This window comes from Yarrowia lipolytica, chromosome 1E (genome assembly GCF_001761485.1).
Source record: "Yarrowia lipolytica chromosome 1E, complete sequence".
Lineage (NCBI taxonomy): Eukaryota > Fungi > Ascomycota > Dipodascomycetes > Dipodascales > Yarrowia > Yarrowia lipolytica.
In genome coordinates, this window is record NC_090774.1 from 3,927,478 (window position 1) to 3,947,680 (window position 20,203).

At 49.3% G+C, this 20,203-nt stretch overlaps 12 protein-coding genes across 12 annotated transcripts; 5 read left to right on the forward strand and 7 right to left on the reverse strand.

Moving 5' to 3' along the window:
* Positions 1-85: 85 nt before the first annotated feature.
* On the reverse strand, positions 86-973 carry YALI1_E39284g (uncharacterized protein; the record flags this gene model as incomplete). The annotated part of the gene is made up of 1 exon (XM_504714.3): positions 86-973. The coding sequence occupies one exon, from the start codon at positions 971-973 to the stop codon at positions 86-88; it is 888 nt and encodes a 295-aa protein (XP_504714.3).
* A 218-nt stretch (positions 974-1,191) lies between these two features.
* YALI1_E39295g (uncharacterized protein) lies at positions 1,192-2,070 on the reverse strand (the record flags this gene model as incomplete). The annotated part of the gene is made up of 1 exon (XM_504715.3): positions 1,192-2,070. One exon carries the CDS (start codon positions 2,068-2,070, stop codon positions 1,192-1,194), a length of 879 nt encoding a protein of 292 aa, XP_504715.1.
* Positions 2,071-3,190: 1,120 nt separating this feature from the next.
* On the forward strand, positions 3,191-4,303 carry YALI1_E39306g (uncharacterized protein; the record flags this gene model as incomplete). The annotated part of the gene is made up of 1 exon (XM_504716.3): positions 3,191-4,303. The coding sequence occupies one exon, from the start codon at positions 3,191-3,193 to the stop codon at positions 4,301-4,303; it is 1,113 nt and encodes a 370-aa protein (XP_504716.1).
* A 66-nt stretch (positions 4,304-4,369) lies between these two features.
* Positions 4,370-5,875, reverse strand: YALI1_E39333g (uncharacterized protein; the record flags this gene model as incomplete). Its single annotated transcript, XM_504717.1, has 1 exon — positions 4,370-5,875. One exon carries the CDS (start codon positions 5,873-5,875, stop codon positions 4,370-4,372), a length of 1,506 nt encoding a protein of 501 aa, XP_504717.1.
* A 147-nt stretch (positions 5,876-6,022) lies between these two features.
* YALI1_E39335g (uncharacterized protein) lies at positions 6,023-8,992 on the forward strand (the record flags this gene model as incomplete). Its single annotated transcript, XM_504718.1, has 1 exon — positions 6,023-8,992. One exon carries the CDS (start codon positions 6,023-6,025, stop codon positions 8,990-8,992), a length of 2,970 nt encoding a protein of 989 aa, XP_504718.1.
* Positions 8,993-9,114: 122 nt separating this feature from the next.
* On the reverse strand, positions 9,115-10,380 carry YALI1_E39378g (uncharacterized protein; the record flags this gene model as incomplete). The annotated part of the gene is made up of 1 exon (XM_504719.3): positions 9,115-10,380. One exon carries the CDS (start codon positions 10,378-10,380, stop codon positions 9,115-9,117), a length of 1,266 nt encoding a protein of 421 aa, XP_504719.1.
* A 627-nt stretch (positions 10,381-11,007) lies between these two features.
* Positions 11,008-11,661, forward strand: YALI1_E39385g (uncharacterized protein; the record flags this gene model as incomplete). The annotated part of the gene is made up of 1 exon (XM_504720.3): positions 11,008-11,661. One exon carries the CDS (start codon positions 11,008-11,010, stop codon positions 11,659-11,661), a length of 654 nt encoding a protein of 217 aa, XP_504720.1.
* A 350-nt stretch (positions 11,662-12,011) lies between these two features.
* YALI1_E39395g (uncharacterized protein) lies at positions 12,012-12,602 on the forward strand (the record flags this gene model as incomplete). The annotated part of the gene is made up of 1 exon (XM_504721.3): positions 12,012-12,602. The coding sequence occupies one exon, from the start codon at positions 12,012-12,014 to the stop codon at positions 12,600-12,602; it is 591 nt and encodes a 196-aa protein (XP_504721.3).
* Positions 12,603-12,826: 224 nt separating this feature from the next.
* YALI1_E39414g (uncharacterized protein) lies at positions 12,827-13,906 on the reverse strand (the record flags this gene model as incomplete). The annotated part of the gene is made up of 1 exon (XM_504722.3): positions 12,827-13,906. One exon carries the CDS (start codon positions 13,904-13,906, stop codon positions 12,827-12,829), a length of 1,080 nt encoding a protein of 359 aa, XP_504722.3.
* Positions 13,907-14,294: 388 nt separating this feature from the next.
* On the reverse strand, positions 14,295-15,854 carry YALI1_E39433g (uncharacterized protein; the record flags this gene model as incomplete). Its single annotated transcript, XM_504723.1, has 1 exon — positions 14,295-15,854. The coding sequence occupies one exon, from the start codon at positions 15,852-15,854 to the stop codon at positions 14,295-14,297; it is 1,560 nt and encodes a 519-aa protein (XP_504723.1).
* Positions 15,855-16,492: 638 nt separating this feature from the next.
* On the forward strand, positions 16,493-17,575 carry YALI1_E39439g (uncharacterized protein; the record flags this gene model as incomplete). The annotated part of the gene is made up of 1 exon (XM_504724.3): positions 16,493-17,575. One exon carries the CDS (start codon positions 16,493-16,495, stop codon positions 17,573-17,575), a length of 1,083 nt encoding a protein of 360 aa, XP_504724.3.
* Positions 17,576-17,972: 397 nt separating this feature from the next.
* On the reverse strand, positions 17,973-19,166 carry YALI1_E39466g (uncharacterized protein; the record flags this gene model as incomplete). Its single annotated transcript, XM_504725.3, has 1 exon — positions 17,973-19,166. The coding sequence occupies one exon, from the start codon at positions 19,164-19,166 to the stop codon at positions 17,973-17,975; it is 1,194 nt and encodes a 397-aa protein (XP_504725.1).
* Positions 19,167-20,203: the final 1,037 nt, after the last annotated feature.

Sequence of the window (20,203 nt, forward strand, 5' to 3'; positions counted from 1 at the left end):
AACATTAAATATGAACAATGTATTAAATAATAATATGTACGGGCCATACCTGGCTCGTCCGTCTATGCTGTTGCCATTATAGCACCTATGGTGCGCTCATAATCTGCTCCACATTCTCCCGGACCTGGTCTTCAGGCCATTCCCGGCACTTGTCGATGCACTGGTAGATCTTGAGGGTGGTGGGAACGTCTTCGCTCTTGACCCAGATCTTTCCGTTGACTCCAATGGCAATCTCAAAGGGAACCAGCTCTCCAATGGTATCGAGCACGGTGTGTCCTTTGAAAAGCAACTGTCGAGTAAATGCTATCGGTGCGTCGAAGCAGAAACCATCCTTAAGTTCACCGTACCCGCCGGCCTTGCCGGACTGAGGATCAATACACTCGATCTCAGCTTCGACTTCTCGAGATGCAGAAGACACTCGCGCGTAGACGAGTGCATCGTTAGCCAGGTTGACTCTGTTCTTCTTGGAGGCGTTGGGGAAGGCCATGGCGTTAAGCTGGACACCCGGAGAGAGGTCAGAAACAGACACTTTGTATCCCTCAGCGTGTCGAGTGGTCACAGTACCGATGACATTGTCGTTGACGGCAGGAATGTACCGCCGAGTGTCACTGTCGATGTAAACGAGGTTCTGATTTTTAGTCTTCTTGTCTTCGGGATCGGTTCGATGCACCTCACCTGCAACGATAGGGATGGGGTCTGCGGCTAGAGGATCGTCGAGAAATCCGGGGCCGAGTGTGAGGTCCTGCTTAGGGAAATCAATCTGGTCTCCTGGGAGGCAAATCATTGTGTGTATCGTGTGGTATGCTGGGCAAGATGGGCCTTCAAAATATGCATGATAAAATAAATTCAGGCTGCATGTTGGGAGGCAAGTTAATTGTAGAGTAGCCAGGGCAAGTAAAAGTTTGTACATACTCATACCGGTGTACACTTCAACAAGGGAAGATCCGAAGATGCTATAAGTGATTTTTGACATTTATATGATATAAGACTACAGTCCACATCTTGGTGTATTATCTATCTGGGGCGTTTACGAGCTCATGTCATCAGTTTCACTTTCGCTTAGTCATCCACTATATACGGAGTGAAAATTTCAATCTGTTAAAGTTCCAACTAATAAACTCACAACTACAATCAAACGGTTACACGTTAATACATTTTACTAATCAAGACCAGCCTACCAGTAGGGTGCACTTAAGCAAGATCGTCTCGAGCCCAGGTGGGGAGAACGAAGGAAGCAGAGTGGATGTCCTTGTTGTAGTATCGGTAGAGCTTGGACTCCTCCTCGGGAGAGACGGATCGAAGGGGCTTTCGGAGGTTGGCGTCCTTGTCCTTGGAGCAGACCATGAAACCAATCTGGCCGGAGGGGTAGGTGGGGATGGTGCAGTAAGCGTAGTCGGCGGAGGGGAAGACCTGCTTGCAAGCCTGTCGCAGCTCCTTAATGATCTTCATGTGCAGCCAGATGGACTCTCCCTGAGTGGTGATAACACCCTTCTCGGTCAGAGCACCGGAGAGGAGCTCAAAGTAGGGCTTCTGGAAGAGAGAGGCGGCGGGACCCTCGGGGTCGGAGGAGTCGGTGATGATGACATCGAAGGTGTTCTGGTACTCCTGGAGGAACTTGAAGCCGTCACCAATGTGGACCTTGGTCTTGGGGTGGTTGAATCCGACAGACATGGTGGGGAGGTACTGCTTGGAAACACGGGGCACGGCCTCATCAATGTCACAGAGGACAGCCTCCTCGACACAGTCGTGCTTGACAATCTCTCGCAGGACACCACCGTCACCACCTCCAATAACAAGCACCTTCTTGGGGTTGGGGTGGGAGTTGAGAGCAAGATGCGCAATCATCTCCTGGTAGGCGTACTCGTCTCGCTCGGTGGCCTGGATGGCTCCGTCAAGGACGAGAACGTTGCCGTAGTCGGTGGACTCGAAAACCAGAACGTCCTGGTACTTGGACTTCTCAACGTGGAGAATCTGGTTGACACGCAGGGCCATGGCCTGGCCAGGCCACATGGTGTCACTGATTTCTCGGAACCAGCCGTCGACGATGGAAGGGTGAGTGAGCTCGGTCATGATTGCTGTTCGTGTGTGGAAAAAGGCGGATCTGGAGATGGCCTTGGATCGAAGTAGTCGCAACACTTTTTATATAATGGGGGAGAGCTCAGAAACTCTAACCGCAAAAAACTGTACCAACTGTTATGTCATGCAGGTTCAGTGGGACTAACTGTAGCTACTTGTAGTCAGTGGAAGGTGTGCGGAGGGAACGGGGTAGGTACGTCAATGGAGTACCGCTTCAATATGGCCACGTCAACCGTACAACAGTTGTGCGTCTGCCATTATTTTTGCAATTGTTTGGACATGTTTTTCGCGTGTTATCCCTTATGAGCACTGTCATTTGGTTTAGCCACCACCAGCCACATACCCTGTCTAATATACGGCACCTCTGCTCTCGCTTCATGGTGCAACACATCCTTGTTGCTTTTTAGCCTCTTGTTTCCTCATGTGCTATCAAACTAAAGAAGCTCGGGGAAACATCCAATGTGCGAAAAATCCGAGCGTGGGTTGCACATGGTGAGACGAGAAATTAAAAGAGAGAGCCAAGCCAAGCCCACAAGCGAGCATGTGTGCTATTTCACCCGCCCGCGATTGTTGTCGTATATATACTCCGGTAGCCGCTTCAAGGCCTCTAAACATGCAAGCTAGCATAGATAGTGGGAGGCTACAATACCCGTAGTTTCCCCTGTCTGGACACGTCTAGTCTAAAACACCTGCCGCTCTATCTTCTCGCGCTATCTGACTCACTCAACGGCCAAACGGCATGCTGTACAGGCCAATGTCGGAATCGCAACCTTTTCAGTCCGCGCCTCTGCACAGTGTGTGCCTGTCAACGGCCGAGTGGTTGCCGAATCGGTACTGGAACCGCTGCATGGTGAGTTTAATGACGTAGGTGATGTGCGAATTAAAAGATGAGTGATCACAAAATAATGGTGAGACTTGAGGGCGTCATTTGAGCCCCTTATATACCTCGAAATCCAATTCCAAGAACAGGGTCGTGTTCGTAGCCCCCAAAATGGTCATCTCCCAATCTCTGAAAAATGGACACATCTGACGCATCTCATAACCTATAGTGTAATATCAAGCTCCACGTCAGGACAAGCATATCACCACATTGCAAAAGGCAAGGCAAAGGCACATGTTTCGAGACAGAACAAACCTGTATATTTCCTATCGGCAATCGTTCCCGAGGTCGACCCGACAGCTTCTAGCAACACATGCGTCCGATGAGGAGGAACAGGGACTAATCGCCAACTCAGACAACACCGGTGGAGCCGATGAGATTGAGCTTGCCCATATGGGCAACTCACTGGCCAAAACCATCTCAGACGACGTCCACGGCATTTTGAGCGAAATCAAGGTCAAGGTCAATCGACTGGAGGTTCTCCACCGGAAAAACTCGCTCCCTGGCTTCGATGACCGAAGTGGTGAAGAAAAGCTCATCTCAGATATCACCTACGACATCACCCAGGACCTGCACCACTGCCAGGGCATGCTGAAGAAGCTGGACCGACAATCCGGCGATCCTGTCCAGGACAAGATGCAAATGAACGCCAAAATCGCCCTTGCCACCAAGATTCAGGATGCGTCCACAGTGTTCCGAAAACTGCAGAGTAATTATCTCAAGGCTCTCAAACGAAACGAGGGCAGCATGGACCCCATTTTCCAGTCGACCACTTCCAGTAACACCCACGACGAAGATGTTTCCTTGTCGCAGAAGGCACTTCAGCAATCTCAACAGCTCATTGAAGAGGACGACCAGAGCACCCAGAACCATCATATCCGACAACGAGAACGGGAGATTGCGCAGATTGCAGAGGGTATCATCGAGCTGGCAGAGATCTTCAAAGACCTGCAGACTATGGTCATTGACCAGGGAACCCTGCTGGATCGAATCGATTACAACATTGAAAACATGGCTGTTAACGTGAAACAGGCAGATAAGGAGTTGGTCCAGGGAGCGGTGTATCAGAAGCGATCCAACAAGTGCAAGATCATTCTGCTTCTTACACTTGTGGTTGTGGGTCTCTTGATCGTGGTAATTGCCAAACCAAGATCCCATACTGTCTACGTGGAGCCTGTGGCTGGCAAACCGGCCCCAGCCCCTCCAGCTAATGACAAGCCTGCTACTGGAGGCGACAACAAGAACAACAATAATGATAGACCTGTAGACGAGCCCGAGAAGGGTTCTCAAAATCCCCAAGATGATGGTGCAGATTCTAGACCCGTCGTTTCTCACGCCCTGTTATGACTATGACATATTTATAATACTATTTACATGCATTGATTACAGTAGTCAGAATTACACTTGTAGAAATTAGTCAATGGATTCGAGCTTCTCGTCAATCTCAGAGATAAGCTCCTTGGCCTCGGTCTTCTTCTTAAGGGACTCCAGGAATTTCACATGACCAACATAGGATGTCTCCTGGAACATGCTGGAGATGCCAATACTAGGGGTCAGAGGCTCTTCGGCCATGCCATGGGCGTAGGGAAACAATGCCAGCACTCTCTCAGTGGCACGCTTGCTGATCTGGTCAGTCCACGAGAGGACCTTGTTAAGTCCCGCAATGTTGCCCTCCTTGGCACACTGGACCAATGCAGTCTCAATGGCTTTCTGGGGAAAAGAAGAGTTCTCGGAATGTCTTAGAAGTCGTGCAAGTGAAAACATGTTAGCCATAGCCTGGTGGTGTGGCCGGGTAACCTCGAATCGAACAAAAATATCATCCTGCTCAGGTCCCTTAGCTGTAACTTCGTTCTTGGTACATCGAACGATAGCCTTGATCATGGCAGGAGCAGCCTCCTCAAACACAGCGTGTCGGTTCTTGAAAGATTCCACTCGCCTCACATTGTTGAAGGCAGACACAAACTCATCCATTCGCGAGCAGAGTCCAAACATGATAGTAGCCATCTTAGGAGGAATGTCCTGGCAGAAGACAGGTCGCAGAGCAAATAAGCTGATAACCTCAGCAGTCTTCTCGTTCACGTCAGGGATCTTAGTAAGAGGTCGCAGTGCTGGTGCCAGAACCTCGGATACAGTATAATCAGAAGGTCTAGTGTTCATCCCAGCAAGCATGGTAGCCACAGCAGTGATATCCTCGATAGTTCCAGACTTGCAGGTAGCCCAGAAAAGAGCATCAGCTGCCTCGGCAGAGAAGCTGACGTCATTAGTGGCTCGAGCATAGATGTATCCTACCAGTTTGAACAGAGGATCCGCATCTAGAGGCTCACCGGCCTCCTCAGTCAACTTCTGGTATCTGAAAATGATGTTCTGAGCAACAACAGACAGTGCAGCGCCCTTTCGCACGTGTTGGTAGTTTGGCAGAGCAGCGTATGTGTCTCCCAGAACAGCATCCGAGTCAATCTTGTTGCAAATGTCCTTGAGCTCTGCCAGCGAGGCTGTCTTAACCGCCTGGTGCAGTTTTACTAGGTTATCAGGTTTGGTCTTTCCAAACAGCTTGTCGAGCCCCTCCACATATTGCTTTCGGTTCTGGATATCCTTGATCTTCTCTCGAGGGGTCTCTGATCTTCGAAGAGCCACTGAGGTTCGATATTTCTCTCGATCCTCGAAATCTCGCTTCCCCGACTCGGTCTCGACAGTCAGGAAGTTGGCTGAAAATTTCGTACTGTCATGGACTCTCAGGAATGGGTGGAGAGATCGCAGTGTTGTCTCGGGTGTCGAGATCTCTTTGAGGTCGTTTGCCGCTGGCTCCTTAGCCGAGTAAAATCTCTGAATGCATGTGATGGGTTGGATGTTGCAATGTGCTCTCAGCAAGGGTGCAGCCTTATTGATAGCATGAGCCCGGCTCAATGTCGTTCGCAGCATGGTCGCTAAAGTGTTGTATGTACTCTTCTGATCTGACAAGTGATACGTGATGTCCAAACAAAGTTCTGCAGACCATGCATGCCCAAATGAAATTCCTAAATTTCAGGGACCGTTGAAAACTTTCAGACGCCATAACGACACTGCAAAATGAACGGGGTGACTAACGACAAGGGACATAGCGATGTCACCAACACTCCTGAGAGTGGAATATCCACACCCAAGAAAAAAAATCCCAAATCCGACAAGCCTGTGAAAGTCAAGAACCCAAATAATGCGGCTTCCAAGGCCTACACTGTGGATCTGAAGATCCAGGGTACTAACAACTCTTCTATCGTGTCCAAGCGGTCAGTAGAGCGGTTGTACAAGGAAAAGCATGATCTGGAGTTTTTTCGGCACTTTGTTAAGAAGCCTCAGCGAAGATCGCCCATCATCAACCGAGGATACTGGACTCGAATGGAGGCCATGGGCTACTGCATCTCTGCTGCCCTTGCAGAGAAGGCACCTAAGCATGTGATTGTCAACCTTGGCTGTGGTTACGACCCTTACCCGTTCCAGCATCTCCACAAGCACGGTTTGACTGAGAACTTGATCTTTGTCGATGTCGACTACCCTGATCTCATGCAGATCAAGGTTGACACCATCCGACGGTCAGACGAACTGACCAAGCTGGTTGGGGAGGAGAAACCCGCCGCTGAGATCAAAGACAAGTCTGTGCTCATGCAGACGGGCAATTACATTGCACTCTCTTGTGATCTGCGAGATCTGGAGAAGTTCGAGTTCATTTTCCGAAACCTGGACCTCATCGTCGAGGGAGATAACAACCCCCTGATTCTCTTCACGGCAGAGGTTTCTGTGACCTACATGTTCCAGAAAGATGCTGACAATCTCTTGCAGTGGTGCGCTTCACTACCCAATTCTCGTTTCGCTCTGTTAGAGCAGATCATCCCTGCCGGCACTGAGCACCCCTTTGCCAAGACCATGTTGGCCCATTTTGACTCCCTTCAGACTACTCTCTGGAGTGTCAAGAAATACCCTAGCATCCCCGCCCAGTACGAGCGATTCACCTGTCTCGGATGGAAGGAAGTCAGCGGAATCTCCTTGGCCCAGTTTTGGGACTCGTACGTCCCTGATGAAAAGAAGGAGTTTGTTGAGAATGTGGAGGCCTTTGACGAGTGGGAGGAATTCCTTCTGTTCCTAAACCACTACTCTATTATTTATGGAGGTGCTGATATCTTTCAGAACTCCAAATCCGAATACCCTGAGCACGAGGAGTTTGTGCTCCAGTGTGAGAAGCCCACTTCTGAGGCCCACCGCATTGGTGCTGCCGCATGCTCCTTTCAGAATGGTGTCATCCTGAATGGCGGTCAGGCCCAGAACAGAGAATCTACTTCTCTCTTGCTCTCTTTGGACTCCACGGACGAGTTCATCGTCGATAAGAACAACATGATTGCGCGTCAATATCATTCCTTGTCTGAGATCGAGCCGGGCGTTGTCCTACTTGCAGGTGGTCGATCTTCCCCCACTAAGAAGTTTTCAGACTGTCATATTCTCAAGAATGGTTTGTGGAAGCCTACTTTTGATCTTCCTGAAGGACGATTCAGACATTGCATGCAGGGCACCCTGCTTTTTGGCGGAAGTGAGAGCAAAGATCAGTGGCTTCACTTCAGCCCCACAGCTGGATGGAAGGCCCTCAAGTGTGATTTTCATTACTTGACACCCTACGGTGCTACCCTAATCATGAAGTCTCCCATTGAAGGTATTCTTCTGGGTGGTATGGATGCCAAGGGAAACTTGGGCAAGGAGGTGTACTCTGTAACTATTTCTGAGGGTGAAACTGTTGTTCTGTCTCTCATACCTATGAAGAGCCCTCTTATTTACGCTCGTTATGGCGCTCAGGGTGTGTACCACGGCAATCGGTACCTTCTTGTGGGGGGTGTTTCTTACGATATTCTCTTCAACGAACATAACCAGGTTGTCGAGCTAGATATCAAGAAGGGTAATACCATTCCCGTGAAACTCCCGTTCGAGTCATATCCTCTGCTTGTCTCTCATAGTGTGAACATTGTTCGAAACTGTCTCGTGGTCGCTGGTGGTGGAGCTGTGTGCTTCTCTTTCGGTGTTTTCCACTCTGACCCCGAAGTTGTGGGCAACAGAGAACTAAAGGTGATTAAGGAACAACGGCCCAGTGAGGAGGTGAAGACCGAGATAAACAGCACGGTTATCAGTGTCGAGGAGGGCACTCTGGAGAGCTTCCCTGCTGCTTATGTGAATGCCACCCCTACCATTTTCCGAAACTGTGATATTGGACCTTCTTCGGAGCTCTGGAAGTCTCATGACTACCTCAAGTCAAATATTGGCGAGGACACAAAGGTGTCTGTGCACATCGCTGATAACAAGAACCTCAACTTCCAGAGCAAAAACTTCTCCTACCAGACTCTGCAGTTTGGAGAGTTGATGAAATTGATCTCTGACATTGAAGCCGACTCTGAATCTTCCAAGTCCGCTTATCTCCGGTCGCTCTCGCTGGACAACCCCAAGTCTGAAGCTACTGATCTGTGTAAGGACTTCCCTGGTATCGCACGTGACTTTAAACTACCCAAGGAAATGGCCGACTTTATTGGAAACAAGGTCTTCTCCACTCCTCTGAGGATCTCTTCGTCCAAGACTCAGATCTGGCTGCACTATGATGTTACTGCCAATGTTCTCTGTCAGGTCACTGGCTCCAAGCGAGTCCGTATGTACCATCCTCGGGATGTGGTTCACCTGGGCTTCCCCGCTGGAGAGTCTTCTTCCAAAATTCCAAACATCTTCGTCCATGAGTCTTGTGCGCAAGCTTATGAAGTTGTCATGAATCCTGGCGATATTCTCTTCATCCCTCCCATGTGGTTACATGCTGTCGAGCCCCAGACAGAGAGCATCTCTGTAAACTGTTTCTGGAAGGATCTTGACGGAAACAAGTACTCCAAGACCAAAGACATTTATGGGAACAAGGATCTGGCGTCCTACGAAAGTGGTCGAGAAGGTATCAAGAAGATTGCTGATAAGTTTGCAGGTCTTCCTGCTGATATCAAGGAGTTTTACCTTAGGCGTCTTGCTGAGGAGCTTAAGCAGATGTAGTTGTATGTATATAGATAGATAGATAGAATCAAAATAATTTAATGGTGCAGGTTTTTACAGTAAGTAGCTATATTAGAATTGGTTTGTATGTTACATTTGTGCTTGTGTCCTGTTTGGATTATTCACTCCTCACCCTCCAACTTTCTCTTTTTGGAGTCAGGAGCATCGGAGTCGGCATCGGAATCAGAGTCGTCTTCGTATTGAGGCACAGAAAAATCGTTGCTGGGAAGAGGCTGAGCCACATACCCCGACTCACCAGCAGTAACCACAGCTGGAAGGGGCTCGTAAGAGTCTGACTCATCCTCCTCGTCTGCGATTGAGAATGGCAGCTTTGTAGACTCAGGCTCGCTTGGAGCAGGTTCCGAAGCGGGTTGAGGAACGTAATCGTCGTTCTCTTCCTCCTCAGGATGAGCCTGCTCAACTGACGCACCGTTAGTATCTTGAACAAGACTGGAGACCTCCTTTTGAGCATCTTGGATTTCCTTCTTCATCTTCTCGAACATAGTCATGTTGTGTTTATCCTCTTCAAGGAGAGACGCCTGCTTGTTCTTGAGAGTCAGCAGAGCACTATCAATCTCGCTGCGCAGCTTCTGGTTGGCAGAAATGTCTGTGATAGTCTTGTTTACTGTTTCAAGAAGAGTAGCAAGAGCTTGCGAATCCCGTGACTTCTGACTGGACTCAAGCTTGCTCTTGGTCTCAGTGACGGTCGTAGTTTTAGTCACCTTTCCGAGCAGAGTGTTGAGCTCCTGCAACTCGGATCGAACTGACGGTGCTGCCGTTGAGCCACCCAGATCTGCAAAGCCAGTTCCTCCAATGCCACCCAATCCGGACCCTCCGATTCCTCCAAGACCTGAGCCTCCGATTCCTCCTAAGCCAGATCCCCCAATTCCCCCTAGACCGCCAAGTCCCGATCCACCAATGCCTCCGAGTCCTGTACCTCCAATTGAACTGCCTCCAAGGGCATCTGATCCGGTGGGCCCTTCGCTGCTGTCAAGCTGTCTTGTCTTGCTATTGATCTCCTCGATTACGTCGGGTCTGAAGACCTGTCGCTGTTCCCAGACCTCCACCACTCGCTTGATTTTGTTCCGGAGATCGGTGTTGCCCTCGCGGTAGGTGGATACTATTCCGTCCACAATGACAGTGGAAAACGCCTCGATGAATTCGTCTCTCTTCTTGGCCTTGGCCTGCTGGACCACATCGTTAGCGAGGTAGATCATAGCCAGTTTTCGCTTGAGAGGAATGTTTCGAATGTAGTCGTACCAGGTCTGTGCGATGGGTCCGCAAGCTCGTCGGTGGAACTGGATCCATTGAGACACCGAGACAATTGAGTCCTGGGTCTCATTGAGTGCCGACAGCTTCGACATGAAAGAGTCCACTGAGAAAGACATGTGGTGTTGTGTTGAATAGGATGAGATATGAAGTGATGATGCTTGCTAAAAGCCCCTGTGGATCTGTGTGTGTGTGTGTGTGTGTCAGTAACGTTCCTGTTGTCGGTTACGGTGTAAAAACAGGTGTGTCGCTTTTCTGGTTGTCTCCAGACAGTAAAAGCGGTCGCTAAAATGATTGTTCTGGAGAATTGCAGCAAACTGCAAGTCGGTTTTTAGGCCTTTCGTAACTTATTTACGTTGTTCTGCATAGTCCTTGTCTGACCAACTAATTAAAGTACAATTTCAACAAATATTTGTACGATGTTGCCATTGGGACTACTGTACATTTTGTACGTACAGTAATCCAAAGAAGGCTGGTCATTGACTGTGCCTGAGTACAGTCAGAACGGGGGCTCCAGAGATTGTGTGGGGCTACTGGAAATGTAGGGATAATGAATTGGTCGCATTGATCGGATTAATTTCAAAAAAAACAAAAACAATTCACTTCCATACGTGATTTTCCTCCTCGCACAACCACAGCCACCTTATCAACATTTTAGACTTTCATGACACGTGACGTCAATAAGCTCCACATCATCACCTCCCAAGATTCATCACCCAAATAACGCAACGTCACACACATCAACAATGGCTGACAAATTCCCCGCTCTCGAAGATATTGACGATCTCCCTCAGGATGTCGAAGTCGATGTCGACATCAAGGACACCCACGCCGACGAGGATGACTTCAAGAAGTCGTTCCCTTCCCTGGAGGACGAGGAGAACGATCTCACCGAGAACGCATTCAAGGAGGACTTCCCCGCCCTCGAGGAGGAGACACAGGCTACCACCGGCAACGTTGTTACTGCTGAGGCTACCGAGGATTCCTCTCCCGTCGATGGCCTTGAGACCTCCGTCAAGAGCCTGAACCTGTCCGAGTCCACCGCTATCAAGGAGTGGAAGGAGCGACAGCAGCTGGAGATTGAGCGACGAGACCAGCAGGCCGAGGCTAAGCGAAAGGAGACCATTGAGAAGGCCCAGAAGGCCATTGACGACTTTTACGAGAACTACAACTCCAAGCGTGATGAGGGCGTCAAGTCCACTCAGGAGGCCGCCAAGGAGTTCCTTGCAAGCATAGATGATACTTCCTCTTCCTCTGGCACCACCTGGGACCGAGCTCTGAAGCTGATTGATGACTCTGACACCGGAACCAAGGAGGGTTCTCGAGACAAGACTCGATTCCGAGAGATTCTTCTGTCTCTCAAGGGTGACGTCGACGCCCCTGGTGCCGCTGGTTACTAAATGTATGATAAGATAATGATTTAATGAAGTAACAATTAGTAATTTGTGTTGGTTGAAGTGTCACATTATGTGCTTTTGAGGTGCTGTACTAGTACACTACTTGTAGCTACTGCCACACACAAGTTCTGGCATCTTAATAGCCGTGTCAACTTGTCCATGTATACTGACACGTAAATCGAACGAACTCTACACTCAAATTCAGCACAAAAGCAGATGCAGCCAGAGTACGCGTTTTTCGGCTTTAAAAGATGTAGAATCAGCCCAGTAGCAGACATGATTTCTGTCACAGTCGTTTGGAATATCCCACCTAACAGTGTGCCAATCCTAGTCGTCCTGGACCTCAATCGGTCATGCATGAAAGCAGTGCATTGAGTAAGTTGTACAACTGGGACTGTAGTGTCGTATTCATCATCCTCAACATCTACACCACCATGCTGGTCTTGGTAACAACAGGTGGAACGGTGCCGTTTGAGGCTCTCATCGAGCTGGTACTCTCACATGAATCCATTACTACGCTTTCCCAGCTGGGATTCTCCAAAATGCGCGTTCAATACGGACGGGGCAATCGCCATATCTTCACAAAACATCACAAGGAAGGCGTCATGTCGATAACGGGGTTTGAGTACACCGATGATCTCGCAGGTGAAATGTCGAGGGCACATTTGGTTATTTCGCATGCAGGAACTGGATCTGTTTTGGATGCACTCAGAATAGGCAAACATCCAGTGGTTGTGGTGAACAGTAAATTGATGGACAACCACCAGATTGAGATTGCCGAGGAACTGTTCCGGAAACGGCATTTGCTCGTTTCAGGAGACACGGACTCTGTTGGGTTCATCAAAGCCCTTAAAATGCATCGGGAGTATCTATTTGAGACTCTTCCCGATCCCGAAGAGGGTATTCTACAGCGCATTATTGAGGAGACTGTGTCTTTTATGTAAGGTATTGGGCGTGAGGTTGCGAAGAAAGGTAGCTACTTTCCATCGTAAACGGACTATGATCTACGCTTCTACATCAACTAAGTTATTTCATGTTGTATTTCATTAAGTAGCAATTATTTACTTTATATAAGACGGCGTTGCCATGTCGTGCTGGCTGTGTTTGGTGGGAAAGTTAGTGGATTTGTGCTGTCTAGTACATACTGTACATACTCTGACCTTGGTGTTTATCGTCCAGTCATTCGCTTACCAATCTCACTGACCCAGGTAGGAGCTCGCTCAAAGCCGTTGTTACCGCTCTGGTAATCGATCATGGCAGACATGATACCCTCCCGAGTGGTAGAAACGAAAGGGCCGTGCTGAACAATGGGTTGGTCGAGAATCTGGCCACCCACGACGATGATTCGAGAGTCCTCGGTTTCGGATGCTCGGAACTCAACTCCGTCACCGGCAGTGTCAAATATGGCCACATCGTTGGTCTTGAGAACCTGGCCGTCAACGGTAGCACCTCCCTTCATGACGTAAAGAAGAACATTGAAGCCATGGGGCATGGTCTGCTCAAGCTTTCGGCCGTCGTACTTGCTGGCATCAATGTTGTAGTCGAGGTACCAGACGGGAGTGTAGGCAAGATCCTTTACAGAATCCACACCCATGCTTTCTCCGGAAATGACCTTGACAACAACATCCTTGTTTGGAGACTCGGCCACGGGGATCTCGTCCTTTCGAAGATCCCGGTATCGAGGATCACAGTTCTTGAGCTCCTTGGGGAGATCAACCCACAATTGGATACCCTCAACAATCTTGGTTTCTCCATCAGGACCAGGGGCAGGCATCTCAGCATGAACAATTCCCTTTCCAGCTGTCATGAACTGCAAATCACCCTCGTTAAGAGTACCCTTGCTACCAATGAAGTCCTCATGATCAACAGAACCATCAATGACGTATGTGATAGTCTCCTGGCCTCTATGAGGATGGTCTGGGAAACCAGCGGTAGAGGGGACCTTGAAATGGTCAAAAAGAAGGAAAGGAGAGAAGTTTCGAACTTGCATGTTGCCAACGGCTCGTCGAACTCGAGCTCCAACTCCCTCAGACTGCTCAATGGCAGTGAACTTTCGGGCTACTTTTCGGGGTGTAAAAGGCATCGTTTGTGTTGTTTGTGCGTGTGTTTCCGTTTGAATGTTCAAAATGAGACTGATATTCCAATGGAGCTCCTTAGAGAGGGGTTTATATATTTCTTCGATCCCTATAAGCAGCCTTGCGCAGTAAGGTTCTTGCGCATCTGAGATGCAGCGTAATATGTAAGTCATCTCTTAGCTGGCTTACTGTGGCAGGAATAATGGGGAAAAAGATGCAGATGGAACAACGATCGCGTAGACGATAGAATAGCTTAAAATGCTTACCAATTGAATGCAGGGAAATATCAGTCGCGCAGGAGTCATCCATTAGCCACCTGTCACTGATGTTTCTAGAAAACTGAAATATGGAAAAGTATATTATGTCACGGGTGATTGGTAGAATTGGATTTACAGTAGGCTGCTGAAGGCATCAGAATCCCAATCAAGGTTTGTCTGCAACCTGATACTGCGATACCAGTATTGTATGTACAGTATAAGTAGAAGGTGTCATATGGTCTAGAGAATACCTTTTAAAAAAATCCAAGGACAGATTAGTCTCTCATATATTCACATTTATATTCTAAGCAGACTTCTCCTTGAGATCCTCCAGCTTGACGGGGTCGGCGTACTCGTTAGACCGGAACCAGTTGAGGGTCTTTCTCAGACCCGGTCCGGAAATGCTTTCGGGGCTCTTCTGCAGCAGAGAGAGAATGACGGCGAGAGACACGGCGAACAGGTAGACATCTCCGTGGGGGATGGGCTTGACAACCTTTCGCTTGACAAGCTCGTTCCAGTAAGACATGACACCCATTCTGGCAGTGTACATCCATCGGCCTCGGCCGGCAGACTGGTCGATCATAGCCCAAAGACCAGACAGGATACCGATGAATCGGAATCGATCAACAGGAGCAGTCTTGTTGCCGAGGAACTTCTGCATCAGTCCGATACCAGCCCACGAGTTGGAGACCAAAAGAACCAGGAATGCGGTAGTTCGGATAGAACCAGACACGGAGGAGGAGAGGATGCTAGACAGAGACTTGCCCTTTCGTCGCAGAAGACCCATGATAAGATGCAGACCAAGGACCTTCTTTCCGACCTCCACAAACTGCTCCGAGATGTATTTCAGGTAGTGGGGCAACTCAGAGGCCTCATTGGGGTGCAGCAGAGCTCCCGACAGAGTGTGGAGAACAGGGTGAGCACCAGATACAACAGGCTCAATGGCAGTGAGGTTAGCAGGGAGAGCGTACGAGTCAGGGTACACAATGGGAGAGTTGAACTTGGGGTACCGCTGCTTGGCGATAAGCGCAACACCGTCAACAAACTGTCGAGGAGTGGGCCACGGCACCTTTCCAGAGTATCCTGCAGGTCGATGGGGGAGGTAGGGTTCCGACAGCTTGAGGAAGTATTTGGAGAAGGTGGGGGACACGGTCTCAGGGTGAAAGAAGAAGGCAGAGAAGAGTTGTCCGTAGGCGAAGGGGAAGAGGACCCAGGATCCGAGCCATCTAGGAATCTTGGCTGTGAAACCCCGGTCGTCCAGGAAGTTGTAAAAGAACTCACATGCCTTGGAAGCCGTGTAGAGAGCAATGTAGGACCGGCCAAAGTCTCTGGGGTAGATGACAAGGAAGAGGCCACCTGCCAGGGCAGCGAAGAAAGTGGGGGTTCGCTCACTGACGATCCATCGTGTGAAGAGTCGGTGCTTCTTTCGGAACTTGCGGCTCTGGGGTTGCAGAATGTATTCACGCGTAGATGTGAGTAGCCGGTCGCAGATTCGGAAGGCCACAAGAATTGAGGCTGTGGAAGAGGCAATTCGCAGGCCAGTTTTGTTGAAGATGATGTCCTTGATAATGCTATCGGGCTTCTGTCTGTTGATGAGCCGAGAAATGGCGACAATGGCCACTACAAGTGCGTGGGTACGCAGAAACGTTCGAGTACCAGCTCGAGCAGTGGCCTGGGTAAAATCTCCACGCTCTTCGGCGCTCTTTTCCACGGCCGAGGGTGCGACCATGTTGTAATGGAGCATCTCCGTGTTTTTCTTGGCCTCCAGATTGGCCACCAGGTTCTTGTACTCCTTGGGCGACATGAGGAACCGGATGGAGTACGCCACCAGACGCTCCGTCTTCTCAACGTGGGGTGGGTGCATTGCGTGTGTGTTTGCGGTTGTTGATTCGCGACAGATGTGATGTTGGCAACAAATACCTCCTTGATGCGTCTCTTTGCCAATTGTTCAGATGTGGGGAGTTGTCTGGGGGTAAGCTGAAGTCTAATCTGAGCCGAGGCAGGTGAGGTGATTAGTGGGGGTAATGGGTGGGAACATCGTCTTCAGCGCGTTTTGAGTGCAGAATGAGTGTCAGATAGTTTTCCTGTAAAACAGGTGTACGTCAGAAAAGACTGGAGCAGATTTTTACGGAGAATTACAGTTTCTGGGGGGTCCAAGTGCTTGGACTTGTCTATTCGCTAATGCTAACGGCGATGATGCAGGCATATTTACGAATTGTTTCCCATTATTTTTAATGTTCAAGCTCTCACGTGAAATGTGTGCTTTCTCACCCACGGAATATGACAGCCAATAATTCTGACGGAAATACACCTAACAGAAGCCTCGAACTACACAACACGTGGGCTACAAGTGTACGATACTGGCACGAGTACCTGTACAATACAAGAAAAATAAAAATGCCAAAAGCTGTAGATCGCCCTAGGCAATCAGCAGTAATTGAAGTCGTCTACAAGTACATTGTAGTTGGTCTGTAGCAGGTCCAGAGCTCCAAGGTGTTCTTTATGACGCTAAGATTGCTGGATGACTCGGAGTCATTGATAACACGGGTACATCATAGAGGCATGTTAGGGCAATGCGGTTCGAGACAAAACACAAAAGCTAAGAAAGAATGCACATCCCCCATCCTTTTGATTAATACTGGCAATTTTAAGGACCCTCTCCCGCTCAACCTTGCAACCTTTGGCAATTTCAAATTTGCCCTCCCACATGCAGCACTATCCGCGACCATGGACTTACAAACATTGACAGCATCAGCCGTGGCGTCCACGCTCACTGAGATTGTGTTCCACCCGCTGGACACGGTGCTCACTCTGCATCAAACCAACACAGGCAACAAATACATTCTGCCATGGCGTGCATACTGGAAGGGTCTGGTACCGTCCATTGCGCTCACCACCCCGGGGTTCATGATCTATATGGTCGCCTACCGTCAGAGCAAGGACTACCTGACCCCCTATCTCGGTGAATCGACACTAGCGAACTATGCCGTCTCGGGAGGAATCGCAGAGCTGCTGTCCTGCAGTATCTGGACGCCTCTGGACGTTCTCAAGGGTAGAATGCAGCTGGCACCATCGGGATACAAGACGATGGATCTCATAAAAGACATTTATCACAACGAAGGAGTGAGGGGATTCTTCCGAGGCTACTGGATGGGTCTGGCGGTCTTCTTACCGCAGACAATTGTGTGGTGGGTGACTTACGAAGAATCCAAGAAGTGGTTTGAGAACAGAGAGAAGCCAGGAGAGGAGATTGGAGCCTTTGCTTACGGAGCTTCGTCTGCTGCTGCAACAATCACATCGTGTGCTTCTCTCAACCTGCTGTCTGTTCTCAAAACTCGACAGCAGCTTGCTATGGCCAAGGAAGTGACTGCTCTTCGACCTGACGATCACCAGAGTATCTTCAGGGTGGCTCGAAACCTCATCAAGGACCATGGATTGTTCCGGGCCTGGTTCAAGGGTCTCCCTGTTCGACTAGCCCACCATCTCCCTGCCTCTGTATTTGGTATGATTCTTATGGAGAAGATGGCTCCAGACACACAGCAGTCCCGAGATGAGAAGCGCCAGAAGGAGGAAGGCAAATTCTAACCACATGAAACTACACGCAAGCACAGAATTATATAATATAGAGCCCTGTCTGACCAGGGCATAGACGCTCACTCCTGTACATATAACAGCATCTACAGTACAGGGCTTCACTTAATTGATATTGAATGAACAATCTTGTAATACATTATCGAAAATTAACCCCAAGATCTCGAATAAAAACTCTCCGAAAGTTCTGCTTGACGCGAAGCTATTCTCCGATAGTGTTCCTTCCTGGCATGTTTCAATAGCCGGGTCCTTTTGTTATACACATTATCCCAATGCTACAGTAAGTTGCTTACAATACTGTACACTACATGTAGCTACTGTGTACGATGATGGAGTGGCACAAAATATATAAATATTCAGGTTATAGAGAAGAGAGGGTCTGCCAGCAGACTTAGTTGGGGAGAGGACCGGTGATCTCGACGTACTTATCCTCCTGTCCGGAGGCAGCCTGGGCAATAGACACCTGGTTATTGTCTAGGTCATAGACAGAGTAGATGGCTCGGAGGAAGGTGTCTCCGAACAGGTTGAGGTTGGACAGCTGGCCGGTAGACTCGGTGATACCAAAGATACAGAGACCAGAGGTATCAGAAGAGTCGAGGTAGGTAGCAGGAATAGTCATGTCCTTACCAGAGACCTTGATGGTCTTGCCAGAAAAGGTGTACTCCATGGAGAGCTTGCCAATGTCAGAGCAAGGAAGAGCAGAGATTCCCTGGCCCGCGTCGGTGAGCTTGATGCCAGCAGCCTGCACTTGGTTGATAACAGCGTCGTAGTTAGACTTGGTGAGGTAAGTGAGAGAGGTTCCAGAGTCGAGAACAACGTCCTCGCCCTCCAGAATGGTCTTGTCGCCGATCTTAGCCTTGTCACACTTGATGCCAAAGTGGCCCTGGGTGGTGATGGGGACAGTCTTGAGAGAACCGGAATATCGACCAGAGTTGTAAGCACCAAAGGTGATCTCGGAGTTCTGCTTGTCACCGGGGAGACCAAAGGCCATGCCGTAGACGTTCTTCTTGATGACACCCTGCTCCTTCAGAAGAGCAGGAAAGTTGGGGTAGTGGCTTCGGGTGGCCTCGTCTGCGAGAGGTCCGATACCGAAGACAGAAACGTCACCAGAAGACTTATCACCAGTGCTGACACCAAACTGGAAGTCGGTAACCTTGGCCTCTCCGAGAGAAGCGTCATCTTTGTAGTAGTTACCGGAGGCATCTCCGATACCATACTGGATGTCAAAGTGCTCACCGGTGTCCTTGGAGTTCTGCGACTTCTTGGGGTTATAAGATCCGTACTTCGTGCACAGAGAAGGGTCGTTCTCGCAGTATATGGAGTCGGAGGAGAAGACCCAGAGATCGGAAGAGCCGGTATCAATCTGGACAGTCACCTTCTGGCCACCTACCTTGATGTCGACGTTGTATGCCATGACTTCGTTGATCATTTCGACATTGATACCCCCTCCAGCAGCGAAAGAGATACCCTTCTGGCCATCAGGGGCAGGGGCTCGAGACATGGGGACGGCCAGAAAGCCAGGGTTGGCAGGAGCGGCCAGAGCGAGGCAAGCGAAAGAGGCAACAGCGGCGAGAGAGAACTGCATAGTGGAGTAGGAGAAGAGGGAGAGGAGCCTGTTGGTGAAGACGTCTAGAGAGTGGGATGATCTACTCTATTTATCTTCTGAATAGTTTCCAAAGATCGACTGCATATCTTGAGTTACATGGAGTGGGCTTCTACGAAGTGCTGCAGGAGTCACAGGGGGTTTCCAGCTATCCTCTGGTTTCACAAAGAGAAGCACGGCATCATAGGTGTGAAAGATATGGTTAGGCTTGTATCTTCAGCGAGATACAGTAAATGGCTCGTAGACAGCTAGCCTAGATGTTCATCATTGCGTCGATCGGGGCTGAGAACTTTAAGCACGGCTGTATGCGATGGTTGGCTAATGACTGCTCCCTGATATAGGATAGTGACAATGTGGCCATTATTGTTATCTTGATGCTGGTGACAGTTATCTTGACTGTTCAGAAGGGAGTAGCGTTGGTTTCAGCTTCATATCTCTCTCTGGGCCGTATTATTGCGGGTATCAGCTGTCACATGTATCTGATGCGTAGTGCTGAACAATCGAACTCTGACTCGAGACAATAGTTCTCCACCCACTCTTTCTTCGAGTCTCAATGGTTTGCCTCCATGATGCAGGGAGAAGATAAGAGACGTTGGAGACGTTGTCTCCTTCGTTGGGCAATGGCATGAGGAAAGATGTGGGAGTAAGCATTGTCGAAGATTGCTCATCCTAAGGACCTGCTTAACTCGAGAACGTCTAAAATCACTCTCGAGGGCTACATATCAATTTCCCTGTTTTAGAAAGGCAGTCTAAAAAAACCCTATCCGATAGCGTTAGATGGTGAGACGCTTCTGTCGATATTAGAGGAAGTAGGCCGTAATGCGAGAATAATCGGCCTATTGGCGGAGAGCTCTTCGCTCCAAGGGCATGCTGCCTCAGATAAGCATGCCGTTCCAATATCACGTCTGCAGTTTCAGAGTGAAAGCCTACAAGTATGTACATGTTGCCATGGTTGGTGCCGTGCCAAGTCTTGATTGGGTCCTTGGCGGTAAAATGTGCAGGGTCCCCCAGGAACGGTT